Genomic DNA, 21,246 nt, shown 5'->3' with positions numbered 1-21,246 from the left:
ATATTTGAAGAAAAAGATTTTAAATTTAATATTAGATGTGTCAGCAGTGCAGCAGAATCACAAAACTATGGCCATTTGTTTATGCATTTATTATTATTTATTTTGTATTTCAGCAAAGTATTCAAAGGAAGTTAGCAAACAAATGTGGGGGAGTCAGGGAGATGAAAAAAGTAAACAGGAGTCTTGTAATGCTGGGTGTACAGCAAAGGAGAAGGCTTATAGTGAGTAATGAGCACTACAGATGCAATGTTTATTTTGAGAGAGTGCTGATGGAGAAGTATAGAGAAGGTCAGAGGTAGCGTCACTGTGACTTTGTGGATTTAAAGAAAGCATATGATAGGAACTACATGAGGAAGCCAGGAGGGGCAGAGGTATGTGTGGCTGGTATAGGACATGTGTAAGGACAGTGGGACGTTGGTGAGGTGTCCAGCAAGAGTGACAGATTGGTTCAAAGTGGGGGAGCAATTAAATCAGGGATTATCTTTGAGCCCTTTCTATTTGCAATGGTGATGAATAGGTTGGCAGATGATGTAAAGTTGATGTAAAGATAATGTACATATAGTCTCCATAGACTATATGTAATTGAAACATAACATACATAATTTCCTTAATAAAAATTAATAATAACTAATAAAGTATTCCAATTCTGAAACCTGGACAAGTGAAAGTATGCTATATTTTCATTTCTCTTCTCTAAGAGAGGAGGAATGAAAGTCAACAGAGCCAGACAGAATACTGGTGTGTGAGAATGATGATGTGAAGGGCACAGGTGTAACAGCAAAGCTACAACAAGTAGTGGCAGTTATGGTAGATGAGTTTAAATTCCTGGTCTCCCATCCAAAGCAAGGGACTGTGCCCAAGAGAGGTGAAGGAGAGACGCAGGCATGCAGGGTTGAGTGGGTGGAGATGACATTAGGGGCATTCAGGACCTGCTACAATGTATGGTTTGGAGATTGTGACACTGACCAAAGGAGGTGCTGGAGGTGGAAGAGCTGAAGATGTTAAAATTTTCGTTGAGAGTGATCAGGAGGACAAAATCAGTGTATCAGATGGACAGCTCAGGTTGAGCGGTTTGGTGACAAAGTAAGAGAAGCAAAACTGAGATTGTCTGGATATGTTCAGAGGAGGGATAGTGGATATATTGGACAAAGGATCCATGCAGGAAGCAAAGAGAAAGCCTTCATAGGAGGTTAGGGAGGCAAAGGGTTTGTGTGACAGAAAAGTATGCTAGGGACCGGGTGGCATAAAGGGAGATGATCTACTGCGTCAACCCCTAAAGGGAATAGCCAAAAAAAGACGAAGAAAGAAAAGAGACATGACAGCATTGTATATTTATACACTCGTCATTGAGTACAGCTAATCTGAGATACTTCATGTGCCTATTAGAATCCAAACAATACTTCAACTGTTAAGATGCAAGCCTTCTATAAATGGATCAGATGCTGCAGTTCTGCATGTGTACTGACTGTAATGATTTGTACAGTATTATAGGATGATACAGCTTACATTACACAATTTCCACATTCAATAACACATTGCCATGTTCTACAAAAAAAAACTATATTTTTACAAAGCTGCTAACAGGGTTACTATAAAATAGTAAAATACAAAGTAACATAGGAAACAAATTCAGCTCACTCGCCATTTAGTGACTGATACCCTTCACTTTATGGATTATCTCTCTTTAACAATGATCTTCAACACGAATATGTGCAGTGTTGGGGAGTGCTGGGGAGTAATGGAATACATGTACCGGCGTTACGTATTTAAAATACAAAATATGAGTAACTGTATTCCATTACAGTTACCGTTTAAAAGGTGATAATTAGAATGCAGTTCCTTTGTTGAAATAAATGGATTACATGGCAGTCTTTTCCTGTTTCATATGTTAGGCTATCCCCTCTCTAATTCTCCAACAAAACACACAATTAGAGGCTCTAATGTAAGTGTCCTGTTAATGTTGGTGGCCTCAGTTACACAATGGACCCGTAGCCAGCGCAATCACCCATTTAGAGTTAGAGAAGAAAGGGATGGGTGAAATCTGAGCGTGCAATGCAAACTTTGTTTGCCAGCAACCAATCTGCTCTCAGCGTCAAAAGACTCCAACCTAAAGAAACATCTGGAAGTAAGTTGTTTTAAAAAAAACTAACGTTAGCCTACTGCAGCTAGCTTGTTTTAGTTCTGGTAGCTACCTGGATTATGTGCCACTTTAGTATCTTCGATGTACTATTGCTGTGTGATTTACTACTATTACTGAAGGCTACTCGTCACCAAGCTAACATTGTTAGCTGATGTTAGCTGAGGTTAGTTCATAGACTGTTAGACTTGCTGGATAGCATTAACAACCTACTAGCTGCAAATGTGCACTTCTGAATGCAGTCTATGAACTAACCCCAGCTAACGCCAGCTAGCAATGTTAGCTCGTTTGCGAGTAGCCTTCAGTAATAGTACATTTACGTAGTTGTAAAAAGCATGACAATATTATGTAATCCAAAGTACTTAGAATACATTACTCACACTGAGTAACTTAATAGAATACATTGCAAACAACATTTTGGGGCATGTATCCTGTAATCTGTAGTGGAGTACATTTCAAAAGTAACCTTCCCAACACTGGATATACGTGTGTTAGCATCTCTGCCTCGCTCTTTGTTTACATCATCCTATTCCATCTGACTGTCTTTGCCCCCCTCTGGCATGAGATTCAATTCTTCCTCTTCCTCTTCTTCCAGCGTGCAGTCACTCATTTGGCCCCAAAGTGGAGCCAGTCTGCCCTCTGCTGTCACACCCATTGGCTGAATGATTTGTTCACTGAATAAGAAACAGTATATACATTATTATAAAGGAAAGCTTCTCTTTAACCATACTGTGTGTTCTGCATTATTAACACACTCACCGTGACAGTCTATTGATCATAATGATGAGGTGACGTGCCTCCTCTTCTTTTTCTTCGTCCGTCATGCCCTCCATTGGATCAGGCTGGTCTGCTTCTACCCGGCCAGTCACCAGGTTAATCTTGGCTTTGGCCTCTCGGTACTCTTCTGTGTCTGAGTCTGAGTCGCTGGAGTACTGGCTGTTACTAGAACTCATTCTACCATTAAGCAGTCCCCGAGCTGCCAACAGCCCTGCAGCATTGCCATATCCAGTATATTTGACAAATCGGCTGACTGTGAAGGGAACACAGAAGAAAGTGTTTCCATATGAAATAATTTCCTACTGTGCAGTGAGTGTTTCCATGTATATTTCTGAAATGTGTTTTATCTTTTGTCATATTTATTTATTTTTAATTCACTTTCAATTCTAAAGTGTTCCCTTGTTTTGTGTTCTCCCTTCTTCTGTTATTAGTGTTTGCATTCCTGGCTCCTTTCCAGCCTTGTTACTATTTCTATTGGTTTTACCTGTGAGTGCCAACAATAAAGCTGCCCTTTGAGCTACTTCCTTTATATTCAGTCCTAAATCTGCCCGCCAGTATGCTTTATTAGGTGTTAATAGGTATTAACAGAAGAGTGGAAGTGAAAGACATATGATTGAAAAATTAAAGTTATTACAGTTTTCATGTTTTGTTTGTTTTTTGTTTTGTTTTTGTTTGTTTGTTTGTTTGTTTGTTTGTTTGTTTGTTTGTTTGTTTGTTTGTTTGTTTGTTTGTTTGTTTAGATCAGGATATCAGGGACAAGATTATAGATCTGCACAAGGCTGGAATTGAATACAAGACCATTAGCAAGAAGCTTGGTGAGGAGGTAACAACTGCTGGTGCAATTAAATGGAAATGGGAGAAATATTAAAGACCATCAATTACCCTCAGTCTGGTGCAAGAGCTTGCTCCATGAGAAAGTTGGTGGATTAGACCGAAAGTACAGGGTGGACCATTTATATGGATACACCGTAATAAAATGGGAATGGTTGGTGATATTAAAGTCCTGTTTGTGGCACATTAGTATATGTGAGGGGGCAAACTCCTCAAGATGGGTGGTGACCATGGTGGCCATTTAGAAGTCAGCCATCTTGGACACATCAAATTTATTGGTAATGTCACAAGAAAAACAATGGTGTGCTTGGTTTCAACCTAACTTTATTCATTCATGAGTTATTTACAAGTTTCTGACCACTTATAAAATGTGTTCAATGTGCTGCCCATTGTGTTGGATTGTCAATGCAACCCTCTTCTCCCACTCTTCACACACTGATAGCAACACCGCAGGAGAAATGCCAGCACAGGCATCCAGTATCCGTAGTTTCAGGTGCTGCACATCTCGTATCTTCACACCATAGACAATTGCCTTCAGATGACCCCAAAGATAAAAGTCTAAGGGGGTCAGATCGGGAGACCTTGGGGGCCATTCAACTGGCCCACGACGACCAATCCACTTTCCAGGAAACTGTTCATCTAGGAATGCTCGGACCTGGCACCCATAATGTGGTGGTGCACCATCTTGCTGGAAAAACTCAGGGAACGTGCCAGCTTCAGTGCATAAAGAGGGAAACACATCATCATGTAGCAATTTCAAATACCCAGTGGCCTTGAGGTTTCCATTGATGAAGAATGGACCCACTATCGTTGTACCCCATATACCACACCAAACCATCACTTTTGTTGTTCCAACAGTCATGGAGAATCCATCCAATGTGGGTTAGTGTCAGACCAATAGCGGTGGTTTTGTTTGTTAACTTCACCATTCACATAAAAGTTTGCCTCATCACTGAACAAAATCTTCTGTGTGAACTGAGGGTCCTGTTCCAATTTTTGTTTTACCCATTCTGCAAATTCTGTGCGCCAATCTGGGTTATCCTCGTTGAGATGCTGCAGTAGCTGGAGTTTGTAAGGGTGCCATTTGTGAGTAGCTAATATCCGCTGAAGGGATGTTCGACGAATGCCACTCTCCAGTGACATGCGGCGAGTGCTACGCTGTGGGCTCTTGCTGAATGAAGCTAGGACAGCCACTGATGTTTCTTCATTAGTGACAGTTTTCTTGCGTCCACATTTTGGCAAATCCAACACTGAACCAGTTTCACGAAACTTAGCAAGCAGTTTGCTAACTGTAGCATGGGAGATGGGTGGTCTCGTAGGGTGTCTTGCATTGAAATTTGCTGCAATGACCCGGTTACTGCGTTCACCAGATATCAACACAATTTCGATCCGCTCCTCACGTGTTAACCTCTTCAACATGTCAATGGCTGTGAACAAAGAGAAACTTGTAAAAAACTCATGAAAGAATAAAGTTGCGTTGAAACCAAGCACACCATTGGTTTTCTTGTGACATTACAAATAAGTTTGACGGATGACTTCTAAATGGCCACCATGGTCACCACCCATCTTGAGGAAAATGGCCCACCCTGTACTTAAGAGGAGCACCAAGGTCTTAGAGAAGACCTCAAGAAGATGTGAAGGGTGAAGGTAACAGTGGTCCCAGTGGTAATCGGAGCACTTGGAGCTAGGTTAGCGGATACAGCAGATCCCAGGAACAAGTTTAGAGATCTCTGTCCAGAAGAGCGCAGTCCTAGGAACAGCTAACTTACTGCACAGGACCCTCGGCCTCCCAGGCCTCTGGTAGAGGACACAAGCTTGAATGATAGACTGCCCACAGGGGCGAGACGGGAATTAAAGAAAGAAAATATATATATCACAGTGGTAGGCATCCAAGAACAGGTCTCCAGTAAAAAGAGTTAGACATAACCAGGCCCCAGATGTTCAGGTACTCCATGAGCATCTGGCAGCACAAATGACCCAGCTGCTAATGGATGAGACACCCAGAATGGCTAACTGAAGGCCACAGTCCTGTTACCCAAGGACCTCAGAAGGGACCAGAAGGGACCAAATACCAATAACCTGCCTCAGTACCACATGGAAGCTCCTGTCGGGCACCATAGTGGCTAAGATGAACAGGCACATGGCTCTCAATACATAAGCGGGGCATAGAAAGGGATAGGCAGAAACACCAGAGGGGCCAAACATAAGCTGCTGGTAGACCGAGCAGTCATCCTAGACTGCAATACCAGACTGAACTGTGCACTGCCTGGACCGACTACAAGACAGCCTATGACTCAATGGCCCACACATGAATCCCAGCATTTCAACTTTATTTAGTTATTTATTTAATTTTGTACTTTTCCGAGTGTTTTGATATTATTAGGATGATTTAAGTTTAACCAGTTAGTTCTGAGTTCATTCTTGCCACGTCTCTGAGTTTGCCCGTCAGACAATCCTGCACATAACAGCAGGGTGCAAGAAGCTAGCAGGCAGGGCATCTATGGAATGCCATAACCAAGTGGCCGGCATAGTGTACAGGAACATCTGTGCCGAATATGACCTGGAAGTCCTGAGGACAAAAGGGTGGTGGAGAATGGTCGAGCTAAGATCCTGTTGGACTTCCAGAAACAGGTGGACAAAATGGTGATGGCTAACCAACCGGACATAGTGGTGGAAGACAGAAGAAAATGGCCGTAGTGATCGATGTAGCGGTTCAGAATGACAGTAATATCAGGAAGAAGAAACACAAGAAGCTGGAGAAACACCAGGGGCTCTTTTTTTTCCAGAGAAGACACTTTCACCTGTCAACAAGTCCATACATAACTTCTTACATCTAACAGTATTGTCTGCTGTTATTGTACTGCTAATTTTAACATTTAACATGTTAACTGTGCCCTGTAAGATCTGAGATGTAGCTCCTCGGTTTTTCTGGAATTTCTCAAAGCTTGTCTGACCTTGGGGTAAATTGGATAGAATGTCAGCTCTTGGGAAGAATAATTCAATTCAATTCAATTCAATTTTATTTATATAGCGCCAAACCACAACAACAGTCACCTCAAGGCGCTTTATATTGTACAGTAGATTGTACAATAAATATTAATAATAATAATCTGCTCTAAGATTACTGCTGATGTTTGTTCTTCTCGGCACTGTGTTAACTCGCACCTGACTGTATAGAGTCCTTTGAAAACTTGACTTTTCCCATCAATACAGTTAGTCTTGCAAACTGCAACTATACCATTTTCTTTGCAGAGCACAAACAGCAGTTCAGCAGCACAATCCTTCACATCTGTGTCAACGTGGGTCATTAGGCGGACCAACTGGCCTCTGAGGGAGCTGTCCTGCTCAGGTCTGATGGCAACATCCCTCAGTGGAGGTAGGATCTATTCCAAATGTTGAGGTTAGATAAAAAAAAATTGCTGATACAGTCTCCATTTTGTACTTTTTTTTTTTTTTTTTTTACCTTTTGCCGTAAGTAGTGACGCGTCTCCCTGTGTACCCGAGAACTCTCAGTCAGTAGATTCAGTACAGGTGTTAGTTTCTCCTTCAGCTTTTGGCCCTGTGTACAATTAAACAGCTTACATATGTCACTAAAGATGAATAAAAACTGGGTAACACTGTATAATAATATAGTGTTAATAGTGTGATAACACTATTAAGCAATAGTAAGGAATTAGTAAGTGCTTATCATCACCTCATCATCATTACCTTCATTTATAAAGCACTTTAAAACAACCACAGCTGACACAAAGTGCTGTACAGTGAGAGCAACGACTGACTGACCCCCACATAGAGTGAGTTACAGTCGTCCAGGCAGGAAGAAATAAAAGCATGGATCACCGTTTTAAAGTGCTGCCTCCAAAGAAAGGATTTTACTCCTGCCAGTTGCCTTAAATGATAAAAACTGGATTTTACCACTGCTCTGATTTGGTTGTCCAATTTAAAATCACAGTCCAACTTAAAACCAAGGTCGATAACAACAGGTTTAAAATAGACTTCCAGGGGTCCCAAATCAACAGAGGAGGACTCGCAGGAACCACTGGGTCCAAACACCAACACTTCTGTTTTCTTTTCATTCAAATTCATCCTTTATAAAGCATTAGTCCTTCTCAGTGTTTCATTTATAAACAGATATAAATGTTTTTTCTTGATTAATAAGCTCATAAATAACATGTTCATGTTCAAGTAAATAATTAACAGAGGCACATTTATATATATACAATGATTAATGACATGAGCTCATTGTTGTTCAGTGTGTTAATAGATGTTTTATAAATATTATCTATAAAAAATATGTAGTTGTTAGGTCAGTATTTTGTGTGACCTCGTGTAAAGTGAGGACTACTTTTTGCCTTATTTTTAAATGAAAATGAAAGTACCTCAAGATTCAAACAAGTCTCAGCTGTCTTCACAACACAAAATGACACAGACAAAGCACAGAGATACAAATTATACAAATATATATTGCCAGATGCAAACATGACCCACCTGAGGTTTGCAGAATACTGAAATGTAGAAAGGACCAGAGTCTGAATCAGTTTGTAAGAGGTGTTTAAGAGAGAAAGCTACACTGAGCTGGAGCCGCAGCAGTGAAAGATATACTACAACTTGTTCATTTAAGCTAAAATATGAATAAGGTTATTACAAATTAGTAGTGAAAATTTGACAGAGTTTCACAAACAGGTGTAAAAACCATAAACAAAGCGTTCATCTTATTAAACTGATAATGCAGGAAAATGTCTCTGGGATGTTTAAGAGTTCATTCCTGAGGTTCAACTTTCCTCTGGTTCGTGTTTTGTTAGCTAGTTTTAGTCGGACAAGTCAGGGTCAGGTTAGGGTGTCTGAGCTCAGCTTAAATGAAAGAAGTAGTGGATGGTCTCTGTCTCCTTCTTCTCGGGGTAAGGATGTGATCAAGTTAAGAGGTGGTTCTCCATCATCAAGGAGAATTATCTGTGTCATGAGAATGTAATGGAAACTACTTTAATGACATTTGGACTGGTTTGTGGAGCTCTGTCAGTCACTACTGATTTTTGATAACTTTATTCATATTTTATTTTAAATGAATAAACTTCAGTATATTGAAGTTAAGCTACCTCTAGCTATGTCTCTTCATCTGCTCAGTGTATCTTTGTCGCTTAAACCACTCTTAAAAACTCTGGTTCAGACTGCTGGATTACCTCAGATTATAGTGGATTATGTTTGAATCTGCAAATAAATATTTGTTTGTTTTTTATCTCTTCATTTTTCTGTTATGAAGATGAGCTGATACTTATTCAAGTCTTGAGTTACTTTTATTTTCATTTATAAATGCTTTATAAGGCAAAAGCATTTCTCACTTTAGATGAGGTCACACCAAATACCTACCTAATAGATACTAACTGTCTGAAGTAACTGTGAAGTACACTGTAGAGGTGTCCAAATTCATAGTTTCATGGTCCCCGTGTCTCTCTGGCTGGCTCACACTGGCTGCAGGTTTTGTTGTTGTTTTTTATGCCTTTTCTCCTCCTCTCTGCCTTGGTGGAGCTCGTTACGGGCTCTCGCTCTTTGCCCATGCGCCTGTGTGATTGTCTCCACCTGCTGCTGATCTGGCTGATTTCCCCAGCTGCTATTTAAGGCAGTGGCACAGAGCAGCTCACCACTGGAACGTTGAACCTCCTGAGTTCATGCTCTCGGCATTATCAAAAGATTTCCCTGTGTGTATGTTTCTGTGTAACTAACAGTGAATTCTGTGTGTAGATATCCCCCTTCTGGACCAAATCACGGACCCTTCCTGGGTGTGGCGGCATGAGTGGAGTTTTGGAGCAAGTGCGGCTGAAGAGGAGTGAGTGTGTGCGGAGGAGCTGTGGCGGTGACTGTGCAGAAGAGGAAACGTGTGTGTGGATTACCCCCTCTCTCCCTGGATGCCTGGACCCCCCTCCCAGCTCACTGTGTATATATATATATATATATATATATATATATATATATATATATATATATATGTAGCTAGGCGAGTGGCTCCAGCAGATCCCAGGAATAACATCGGAGATCTCTGTCCAGAAGAGCGCAGTCCTGGGAACAGCTAAAATACTGCGCAGGACCTTCAAGCTCCCAGGCCAGAGCTTGAAGGATAAACCACCCGCAGGGGCGTGCTGGGTGTTTGTTTATAGCACTGAGGTGATCCCTATTGTAAATAAATGATCTCCTTTTGTGTGCAAAGAAAGAACTGTCTGCGCGTGAGTCCGTCCAGTAGCCATGACACATAGGTTGCATCCTCCTGAGGACCCGGACTTCGTGGGCCGGGTCCTCCGAAGGCCGGGTAGGCCGGAAGTGAGTAACTGTGAAATTAGACGGTCTAGCCTTCAGATCTGCGTCACCAGTTGTCTCGTTGGAGTTTAATAAACTCGGACGTCTGCTCCTTGCTATCTAAAATATAACAGGACAGTGGAGTAAACTCTCGACCATTTCACACTTCTGTTTAATCAGTTTTCTGTTTGACGTTTATTCAGCTGTGTGAAAACTATAACTTTAATCTCAGCCAAACTGATTTACTCAGGAACAAATAAAACACTGAAAAAGGCCAAACAATAACATTTTTAAGTTATCTGAGTGACTTACAGTGGCTTGCAAAAGTATTCGGCCCCCTTGAACTTTTCCACATTTTGTCACATTACAGCCACAAACATGAATCAATGTTATTGGAATTCCATGTGAAAGACCAACACAAAGTGGTGAACACATGAGAAGTGGAACGAAAATCAGACATGATTCCAAAGATTTTTTACAAATAAATAACTGCAAAGTGGGGTGTGCGTAATTATTCAGCCCCCTGAGTCAACACTTTGTAGAACCAGCTTTTGCTGCAGTTCCAGCTGCCAGTCCTTTAGGGTCTGTCTCTACCAGCTTTGCACATCTACAGACTGAAATCTTTGCTCATTCTTCTTTGCAAAACAGCTCCAGCTCAGTCAGATTAGATGGACAGCGTTTGTGAACAGCAGTTTTCAGATCTTGCCACAGATTCTCGATTGGATTTAGATCTGGACTTTGATTGGGCCATTCTAACACATGGACATGTTTTGTTTTAAACCATCCCATTGTTGCCCTGGCTTTATGTTTAGGGTCGTTGTCCTGCTGGAAGGTGAACCTCCGCCCCAGTCTCAAGTCTTCTGCAGACTCCAAGAGGTTTTCTTCCAAGATTGCCCTGTATTTGGCTCCATCCATCTTCCCATCAACTCTGACCAGCTTCCCTGTCCCTGCTGAAGAGAAGCCCCCCCAGAGCATGATGCTGCCACCACCATATTTGACAGTGGGGATGGTGTGTTCAGAGTGATGTGCAGTGTTAGTTTTCCACACATAGCGTTTTGCATGTTGGTCTCATCTGACCAGAGCACCTTCTTCACATGTTTGCTGTGTCCCCCACATGTTTGCTGTGTCCCCCACATGTTTGCTGTGTCCCCCACATGTTTGCTGTGTCCCCCACATGGCTTGTGGCAAACTGCAAACGGGACCTCTTGTGGTTTCTGTTAACAATGGCTTTCTTCTTGCCACTCTTCCATAAAGGCCAACTTTGTGCAGAGCACGACTAATAGTTGTCCTATGGACAGATTCCCCCACCTGAGCTGTAGATCTCTGCAGCTCGTCCAGAGTCACCATGGGCCTCTTGGCTGCATTTCTGATCAGCGCTCTCCTTGTTCGGCCTGTGAGTTTAGGTGGACGGCCTTGTCTTGGTAGGTTTACAGTTGTGCCATACTCCTTCCATTTCTGGATGATGGCTTGAACAGTGCTCCGTGGGATGTTCAAGGCTTGGGAAATCTTTTTGTAGCCTAAACCTGCTTTAAATTTCTCAATAACTTTATCCCTGACCTGTCTGCTGTGTTCTTTGGACTTCATGGTGTTGTTGCTCCCAATATTCTCTCAGACAACCTCTGAGGCGTCACAGAGCAGCTGTATTTGTACTGACATTAGATTACACACAGGTGCACTCTATTTAGTCATTAGCACTCATCAGGCAATGTCTATGGGCAACTGACTGCACTCAGACCAAAGGGGGCTGAATAATTACGCACACCCCACTTTGCAGTTATTTATTTGTCAAAAATGTTTGTAATCATGTCTGATTTTCGTTCCACTTCTCACGTGTGCACCACTTTGTGTTGGTCTTTCACGTGGAATTCCAATAAAATTGATTCATGTTTGTGGCTGTAATGTGACAAAATGTGGGAAAGTTCAAGGGGCCCAGTACTTTTGCAAGTCACTGTAAATATCATTTTTAACCTGAGTAGTGAAAGACCAGGGGGGCTTTTAAAACAATGTGCAGGGAGTTCACTGTTCTCACCCCGGCTAGCTATTGAGCTGGTGGGTAACAGACGTCTCCGAAAATGTGGGAGCACTTTTGCAAATATGTGATATCTTGATAAACCGAGCAGATATTTAAAGTTTACACGGCTGCTTTCTCACCTGAAAATATCTTTAAAGTTTATTTTGTGACCCACAAAGATTAATAACAGTAATATTAAAACTTAGTAGCGGCCGTCATTGTTGGAAACCAGAATTGGCTGGGCCACGCTATGAATTCTGGGATATGGTGGGACGCGAAGGACACACCCGACCCATCCTTCAAATTCGGGGAAAAGGAGGACATATTAGTCAGCTGCATTCGGAAGAGTCTACGAATTTTGGACAGCCTTCGTCGTGTCGCTGTGACATGCGGCCTCAGGAGGATGCGGCCCATGAATTTGGACACCCACTATGAAAGGAGTATTTATAAAACTCACAAGCACTGAGGTCATATCTTAGTCATTCTATATATATTTGCATTTAAATACTTTAATTATTTACTTAGACTTTATAAATGATGGCATTAACATATAACATGTTAATGCCATCATCGCTTACTTTATTTGGTAAAGTAAGAGATCCAATTTGGATCGGTTAGTTACTTTTTATTATCTATTAAATAAATAAGCAATATAATCTGTCAATAACCGCTGTGACCATAACCATGCTATAGGGATGACATCATTCTGATGAAATAATGCAAATCCTTCACTGTCGAGCTGTTGTAGGCAAACAAAAGATTCCTTGCAGGTGTAATACAAAGAGATTAAGCTTCTACTTTTCAGAATCATTTTGTTTTAAAGTCAGTGAAGTAGATATTTTGTGTATCACAAAAAATACCTACTTTGCATAATGGTTTAACTATTCTGTATTTAGGTTTTAGTAGATGATAACAATTCAGGTAAGCCATCTTTTCTATAATCCTCGGTTATAGAAAAGAAGGCTTTTCTGGTATGGTTTAGTTAAGGTTTAATTATTTGTTACTTCTTAAAGTTGATCCTGATTTTTCATTCATCTGTAAAGCTCATCAGACAAAACATACCAGCACTGATATCCGTATCAGTCATGTTTTCAAATTAACCTATGCTGTCACAACATGTGTTTCCTTCACCACATATTCACTTGCCCTGTTTAGCCGTCTGTTCATAAAGAGCAACAATTTGTGGACACAGTCCATGTTGACCCCCTCGCACTTATGGGATGCTTGGTCCACCTGGACAGACACCAGGACATCCAGACATGTGAGTGGCAATGCTGACAGGACATTCACCGTGTGCCTGTGGACAGAAGTCATAACACTTTTTAGATCAACTGTAAGAATGTCATCTAGGTTATCAATAATCACTCCAGTATCTATTATTTTAGGCAAAACCTTCTAAAGCTTCAGAAATACTAGTCTGACCCTTGGAGTTCTTCTAATGTGTCTTCTCCTTCACATGACAGGAGCAGACAATGGCGCAGCACAGCCACTAGGTGTCGATACAGGGCAGCATCTTCCTAAAACAGTTAAACATCTATAAGATGCAAAATTTATAACAACTGGGCATTGGTCACACCTCCTCCTCTCTGAACCTGAACCATGTGCATCTTTTTTTATGTGCTAATCTAATGTTTCTAATGTTTCTAATGTTTCCTGCAATGAATGTGTTAATATATTTTTATCATATCTTCCTTTTCCACTGGATTTACAGATAAAATAGGACTGAAAATATTTATTTTGTTTTGTTTTTAGCAGGATTTATGTTTTTTCTGATTTTCCCTTCTAATGACTAAACCAGGGGTAACAGACCTAGAGCAGCAAGACTTACTGCTAAATGGCACAGATGTGAAAATGCCCAAAGTTACAGTGAGATCGTTTGGGGAACGTTCTCAAATTTACTTTCACATTTGCTCTTAATATTTATATACTTTATTTATTTCAGACAAGTTTAGTCTATGTGATAAACAAGAAGAAAAATGTATATTGAATTTGTAAAGGCCAACAGTTTCAAAGGGAACCATAGAGGCAGAGTAGCAACACCTTTGTATTTTCTGTTTGTCAGTTATAGACGGTTTAAACAGAGTTTACTTGCCATAGTTAACACACTGTATAGTTAACACACTGTATAGTTAACACACTGTATGCTTTTGTTGCCTCTGCAAGAACTTTGAATAAACAACCCCTGATAATGTGAAAGTGGCATCATCAGGCTTCAGTGTAGGACAACAAATTTCTATCTAAAGCCTGTTATAAGTTTTTTCGATGGCTGAAGCACAAATCACACAGCAGAAACGTAATTCTCACCACTCTAAATGCAGTTCTCAAATCAGTAACACATTTCCACACACGCTTCACTACCAAAGACATTTTTACTGTGTTGATGCACCTCTCACTTAAATCTCACAGCGCATTAAAACTGCAGTGTGAGATATCTAACTGAAGCCATAACGGCTTAACAAGGTCGGCGTCAGGTGTTGAAGGACCAGAACACACAAACATATTCAGATTGTGCATTTTTCTCTGTTTTCTGATCCATATAGTTTCACAAGCATCAATTTTGTAAAGCTTTAAATAAATCCTTCACATTTCTTTTTTTTCTGAACAATTTTTTTTAACCCATATTAGCACTGTTTTCAAAGTCAGTAAGGCTTTAATAAAAGGAAAAAACAACTCAGTATCAACGTCCTGAAATGGTGGTAAAAGGTTTTACACAAGGTTGAAATGATTGACTGACTTTACACATTTTGACATATGTGAAAAAGATCTTGATTTTTTGGTTGTCTTTGCACAGATGAGTCTGCATTAGGAAAAATGCCTTAACTGTTTTAGTATAAAGAGTGGTGAGAATTACATTCCTGCTGAGCACAAATCAATCAAGAAAAACTGTAAAGAGTAGATGTGTAATACTCCGGAAATATATATAAATAAGCTCAATGAAAGATTGATGAACTACATTACATGAAGGCAGAGACTGGGCTCAACTTACGTTGAACTGCTGATCAGTTAACTATGATTCAGTTGGTCTACCTCCCTGACCAAACTGAAGCTCTGCGACGTTCAAAGCTTATTTATCAGTGACAGCAAAAGAACAGAAAACAACACGTGCCCCTGCCCAACTTATTTTTTTGGCTTTTCAATTAAAGCTTTGAGTGATTTGCAAATCAACTAACAGCGAAGTAAATGGCAGCAATAATAATGTATTACACATTTTTTAAAATCCCATTAAGAGACAAAACCTAGACATTGGTCACCTCTGAAAAAAATATAGGATTATCTTAAAGTGGACACGGTATTGTAAACAAAATAATTTAGTGATAATACCTGAACAAACATTCAGATGTTAGTTTCTTTGATTTAGTTATTAAGCTCCAGCTAAATTGGAGGAATCCCCCAGCTAATCACCTCATCAGGCTCCTGCCTGTGGAACATGTGAGTGATGTTGAAGAGTGTCTTGAGGATCTCAATGACCTTCTGGGACACCTCCATGGAAATGGGAGGTTGTTTACTGTCGGTAAGCACCTCATATTCCACACCCCAGCTCACAGCCAGGCACTGCTCCAAGGCTTTGGTCAGCACTGACACTCCCCGCTCCTGACAAGAACAAACAAACCACTGAGCTTTAAGGCAGATGTGAAGCACAGTTCTTTGACACTCTTTTGATTTCAGGAGACCAGAAAACATGTATTTGTGGTTTGTCCTGATCAGCATATAAGGCCTATAAGGGCTTGGAGGTGACTGTCTGTTTGTCTAATTGTGTAGGCTCTGTAGGTTTAGTTATGATGAAGAAATACTTAATCAAATCTTAATTTTATTATTCCTAAGATTTTAATGTGGCAACAATCTACAGTCAGCTGACAAGCGCAACATCCACTGCTCTGTCTCTCTATTGTGAAATGATATCTAAATAAAATGCTAAAGTTTTGGTCCACTTTCAGTATAACTGGAATATTAAATGGCTCAAATGTCACAGATGTCCCTTGTCAACTCATAGCTTGTTGCTCATAAATGAATACCATACACACCCAGGATAAAGACAGTGTGACTGCATTTAGTTTCTCAAGATCACCTTTTTTATTACTAGAAAGCAACGATACCATGTAATTCAATCCTTGATAGGTTAGAAATCATTTACCTGTTGCAGCTGCAGCCTGAGTTCAGGTCTTAGGGCTGTCAGTAAGAAGAGTAGCCTCAGCTTGTAGAAGTGGCAGCTGAGTGGCACTTTACTCCAGATCTCCTCCTTCAGACTCTCCCACAAACCTTGCAATAGCCTTTCATGAATATAGGAATCACATTTTCAGGCAAGCAGTTGAGCTGATTAGCGTGTATATAAAGAATAAACAGTATTTGAATATAACTAGAAAAATATAGTTGCAAAGATTGTAAATGATTTAGGAGAAAATAACTGACAGCCAACAATGGTTTTCATATGAGTATTTTGACATTGCATCCTGTAAAATGTCTCAAATGTATCATTCTGATGTTTTTGTTCGCCTTCATTTGACCTTTTTATTGAGACTTTATTGCTAATCGTTTTCTTAGCAGAGAATGAAACTTGTAGCACAACTTTACGACCAAGTCGACACATTTTTAAAAATGTCACCTTAGTGCACTGGCTCTCTCCTGTGCCCGGGGGCTGTTGTAGATGACATTACACAAGACTTTCAAGGCTTCCTTCCTGCACACCTCTCCATCCTCCTCCTTCTCTTGTTCCTCACTGTTATCTTGTTGGGTGTCTTTTTTGCCACGGGAGAGCGTCACATGCTCTCCATCATGTTTCTGCTGATAGCAGTGATTCACTGAACCACGTGTGGCTGGAGAGACAGCTCCTTCAGCAAGAACAGAAAATGAAACCACAGAGCACCCAGACGGGGCAGTGCCAGCTTCTGCACCCTGCTCACAACTACTCACAGCTCTAATCAGGCTTGTGCTGCATGATCTGCCCACGTGATCTTCAGCTTCCTTATTTTCTTGCTGTAGGGATGCCTGTGGTATGGCGATGCCTCCCATGTGTGCTAATGTGAGAAGGGCACTATCAGTGACCATGTGCCCCAGGGCCCTACGGTCACGGGACAGGATACGCAGCGTATGCAGGCAAACCCGTAAAACCGCCGGCTGTAGCTGACTACCAATGAAGCACAACAGGGCTGCAGACAGATCCTGAAAAAGTAGTTAGGGGGAGATGTTACAGTGAAGAAGGTTTAGAATGACGAACTGCAAGGAGAAAAGACAAAGAATGCAAAATGTGCAAATACAGGGATGAGTGTGGCAGACTTGTGTTAGCAGACACAGGTACATGTAGCCATGAGAGTAGACACACAGGGGTATATAATCACTGGCCTACCTGCCGGAGCAGAAGCTCTGCATTCTCATCATCTGAGTCAATGTCAGAGTCGGACGCAGGAGCACAGTCCCTGAATTTTTTCTTCCTGAACTAATTACCCAAGAGAGAGAAACAGCACGAATAACTGCAAAGTCTGTTTAATGCAACACAAGAAACTCAGCATGTTTATAGTTTGAACATTCATTCAGGCTTCATCTGAGAGTCACTGTTGAGGGAGTGATGATTATGACATGGCTGTATAATAATAAAGACAAGTACACATGACCACTTTTTTAGTCATGCTGTATTTGGATATTTACATCCTCTTCACTTCATATCCTGCAGCACTTGCACTACAGTACTACACTAAAGTTATAATACCAAAAAGCACTGAAGTACTTAAGACAAATACCACATCCTTTTATTGTGGTAGTTGTATGTAGGTTTAGAACATTTTAGGTGGTTTCACTGAAAACTACAAGATCATTTAAGCAAATATCTCGATGACATTAATTTGCAGCGTACGGAGAGGGTAGAGGAAAAAGTTTGTGTAGCTCTAGCATGTCTGGACAGTGAAGGTCAGCGCTGCTAATGCTTAGTCATGAGGTGTTCAAGCAGCTTTGAGAACATGCTGCTCTAAATATGATTAGCAATCGGTTTTGGAACTCACATGCACACACTGGTATTATTTTGGATTACTGTTATACTGAGTCAGCACTCTCTCACTCACTCTCTCTGTCTCTCTATCTAATTATAATTCACTTTAAAGGTGCTTTATTCACATGAGAGTTCCTAAAAACAATATTGCCAAAACGTCAAAATATAATTTTTTAAATAAATGTTAAAGGTATGTTGATATATACTCGTGTGGTAGTAGTATACTAGTGATGTATAACACAGTGCTGTTCTAAGCTTGATCGGGGTGTGTTTGAAAGGAGCCAGTTAGTGTCAGCACCAGCTGACATACAGGACGCCTTTGGAGGAAAGCAAGGAGGCTGGATTTCTTTTGAACTATAATTATCAGTGGGTATATGCCTGTGCATACTGCATGTAGAGGGAACCCCATGCTCGACTACCATACAGTGCAATGGCCAATATATTTTAATTGGAATTTGGAAGTTTTAAAATTTCTCCCTAATACTATTTGTTGCATTATTTTTATTTTTTTTCTTGATGGTGATACGAAGGCAGATACAGTCCACACTGTGTTTAGTGATTTGATTACTTAGAGTGAACTGGACTTTGTTTTCTTGCCATCAGGAGAAAGTTGACTGTCAGAGCCTTATCCTAACAGCATTTATACCACATCCAGTCAGAAATATTGCAGCCCTTCAGAAACTCCTTGTATCTGGATAAAGAAATCAGTTTGTTTGCGTCCAGTTTTAAGATCACACCAACATGCATAGCCTATCAATTTTCTATGTAGTGTACATGTTTGCTAATTAAAAAAATCAATGCCCCAAACCTCTTCCAGTTGTTGCTGCTGCAGCCAGATAGTCCATGAACAGTGACAGGAATACATGTAAAAAGTAGAATTGATATTTAAGCATTAGAAACAGATGAAGACTGAGGTGGAGGAGGACAGCAGAATCAGGGCAGATGAGCTGGAAAGAAATTCATTTGAGATGGAACTGTTAATCCTTCAGGTTCAAATTTTACTTTTATTAACTGCAGTTCATAAAAATTGAGGGCCGCTAAAACATGAGGATGAAAAACAAACTGAAAATAATAAAGAGGAACTTTGTCAAAGGGTACACAACAGACCAGAATTCCCAGCAGTTAATAGTCTGTTTTTTTTCCCCTTTTCTTGTTTTTTAGTTTGGCAGCAGAACCCGTCACAGAAGCAGCAAGAGAAATTCAAGCAAACTGAAAATCAGCAGAAATAATCCAGGAAGACTTTTTTGTCTATTCCAGTTCATCTAACATATTCCTAAGCCTCTGTTTGTTGGTGGGTTGGGATAATCACTGAGCACTTGGAAAATCATGTGCTATGAAGATAGGCAAACGTTTCTAAAAACAAATAGCAAAGAATCAAAATACTCCAGTGACTGCTATAAGCATGCTTTATAAAATATATTTAGAGATCACGCTAAGAGTCAAAACACAACTGACAGGGTGCTGACATGAGAGTGGCTGAAGGCCATGGCAAAGGAAATCTAGACGAAAAGAATGAAACTACTGGAGAGAAACACAAAGCTGACCTTTCGCCTCTCCTGTGCCTCAGTGTTGAAAAAGAAGCACTCTGCATACTGTGGAGAAATGCAAGAATACAAGCAGTTAGGAAAACGGAGAAAAGCTAGATCACAGATTTGCACTGACAAAGTGTCCTATAGGAACATCAATCAAACTGCGATTTGATAACAGCAGTGCCAATTTAATTTCAGAAAAACAATATTTTAAGGATACTCGTTTTTCATATCATTTCTTATTCATTCATATTCTTTTTTTTCTTTCTTTTTTCAGAGAATAGCAGGTTCACAACATAGATAGATATATAGATAATACACATTTTTAAAAATGAGATACACTCTTAAAAGAGCAATTGGAAAAACTGTTTTTTGTCAAAGGTTGAATGATTGAACCAGAATTCCTTCAGCAATGCAGCATCATACACGTGGATCCTGCTGGAGGCAGAGCAAAAATAGGGACTAAGGTGTTGGCTCTGGCTCAAAGACCGGAGCGAGCGAGGCCACTCAGGCCAACACGGGCACCATGACAGGAACCAGAGGGGTCAGCTCTGGTTCTGGACTAGCCAGACCAAGAAAACTAGCTGCTGTGACAATCAACACTGACTCAGTCTCTGGGAAAACCATTAAAAGCCACCAGATTCTACATTTGTGCAACGTCCAATTTATAATGCTAATTAATTTTGTCTAATATATTAATGCAAAGTCACTTTTTAAATAAGAAGAAATCTTTTTTTGCTGAAGTGCTGTAATGATTATATGATGATAAGTAATATTTAAACTTTTAGCTCACAGTGTCGAAGGTACAGAAAAACAGTTTCCATTGTTGCATAAATAAATACTTCTATAGCAACACAGTAATTGTAACAAAGAGTAGTGACCTGTGTGTTGTAGCTGTTGAGCAGAAACTGCACGCTGTCCTGGTCTCTGCGGACGATGCTCTCAATAATTCTCTCTATGTCTGGAACCATGCTTCAAGCCTAAGCACAAAAAGGATGAAATCAAAGCCAAATGCAAATACAACTAAAAGACGATCAGACAGGACAGAAATTTATCACCAAAAATAAGTTTCAAATAAAAAGTTTTAACTAAGTATTTTAATGAACTTTGATAATGAACTAACTTAATTTAAATATTATCTGAGATAAAGTACAATCATTAAAGCACACGTCAAATTTGACAGAACAATATCTATTAAAGAATTCAGTGCTTGTATAAATACATTTGCACAATAACCATATACTGGATTTTCTTTTTTTGTTGTATCTATGAAGTGCTGAACGACACTGAAGTTTCCTCTTAGTTTTACAACAGTAACCACGACATCTTTCACTCACCTGCTGGTGTAATAAAGAGAAGAACACACAACCACTGGCAGCTTCTTATCACCGAAGAAACCTTTGAAGCAGATAATCTTCTTTCTCTTCTCTCTGTCCTAACCCCACCCCTAATTTCTATAAGCTTTGGATTTACAGTACTACAACCACACAGCACACTGTGAACTGTGTCATTCTCTCTCTACTGCACACTTACACAGTTTGGTCTTCCCATTCGTGCTTGATTCGGTCGGTGTTGCCAAAAAGGTTTGCCATACCTTTTCTCTCTCGCTGACCTGGTACGAGCTTTGTCAGTATTCATTTGCATATTGTGGACTGCTTAGGTTTAATGTCCTTGTGTATCATATTTAGAGAAACAGATT

At 40.3% G+C, this 21,246-nt stretch overlaps 1 protein-coding gene across 2 annotated transcripts; it reads right to left on the bottom strand.

The window, feature by feature from the left end:
* Nucleotides 1–1,314: 1,314 nt before the first annotated feature.
* LOC146520897 (chaperone Ric-8A) lies at nucleotides 1,315–21,170 on the bottom strand. 2 transcript variants are annotated; one of them, XM_085155620.1, is made up of 14 exons: nucleotides 21,081–21,170; nucleotides 20,429–20,527; nucleotides 19,563–19,610; nucleotides 18,827–18,844; nucleotides 17,383–17,472; nucleotides 16,642–17,198; nucleotides 16,174–16,309; nucleotides 15,444–15,632; nucleotides 13,464–13,558; nucleotides 13,188–13,338; nucleotides 7,209–7,304; nucleotides 6,984–7,128; nucleotides 2,897–3,167; nucleotides 1,315–2,811 (listed from the first exon to the last, which is right to left on the bottom strand). In XM_085155620.1, the coding sequence occupies exons 2-14, from the start codon at nucleotides 20,516–20,518 to the stop codon at nucleotides 2,664–2,666; spliced, it is 2,034 nt and encodes a 677-aa protein (XP_085011746.1). In that variant the 5' UTR covers nucleotides 20,519–20,527; nucleotides 21,081–21,170; the 3' UTR covers nucleotides 1,315–2,663. The 2 variants fall into 2 exon arrangements, with proteins under 2 accessions (XP_085011746.1, XP_085011745.1); XM_085155619.1 differs by lacking the exon at nucleotides 21,081–21,170 and adding an exon at nucleotides 20,885–20,985.
* Between the last annotated feature and the right edge of the window lie 76 nt (nucleotides 21,171–21,246).

Source organism: Neolamprologus multifasciatus, chromosome 4, assembly GCF_963576455.1.
Source record: "Neolamprologus multifasciatus chromosome 4, fNeoMul1.2, whole genome shotgun sequence".
NCBI classification, from domain to species: domain Eukaryota; kingdom Metazoa; phylum Chordata; class Actinopteri; order Cichliformes; family Cichlidae; genus Neolamprologus; species Neolamprologus multifasciatus.
This window is presented reverse-complemented; position numbering and strand designations above follow the sequence as displayed.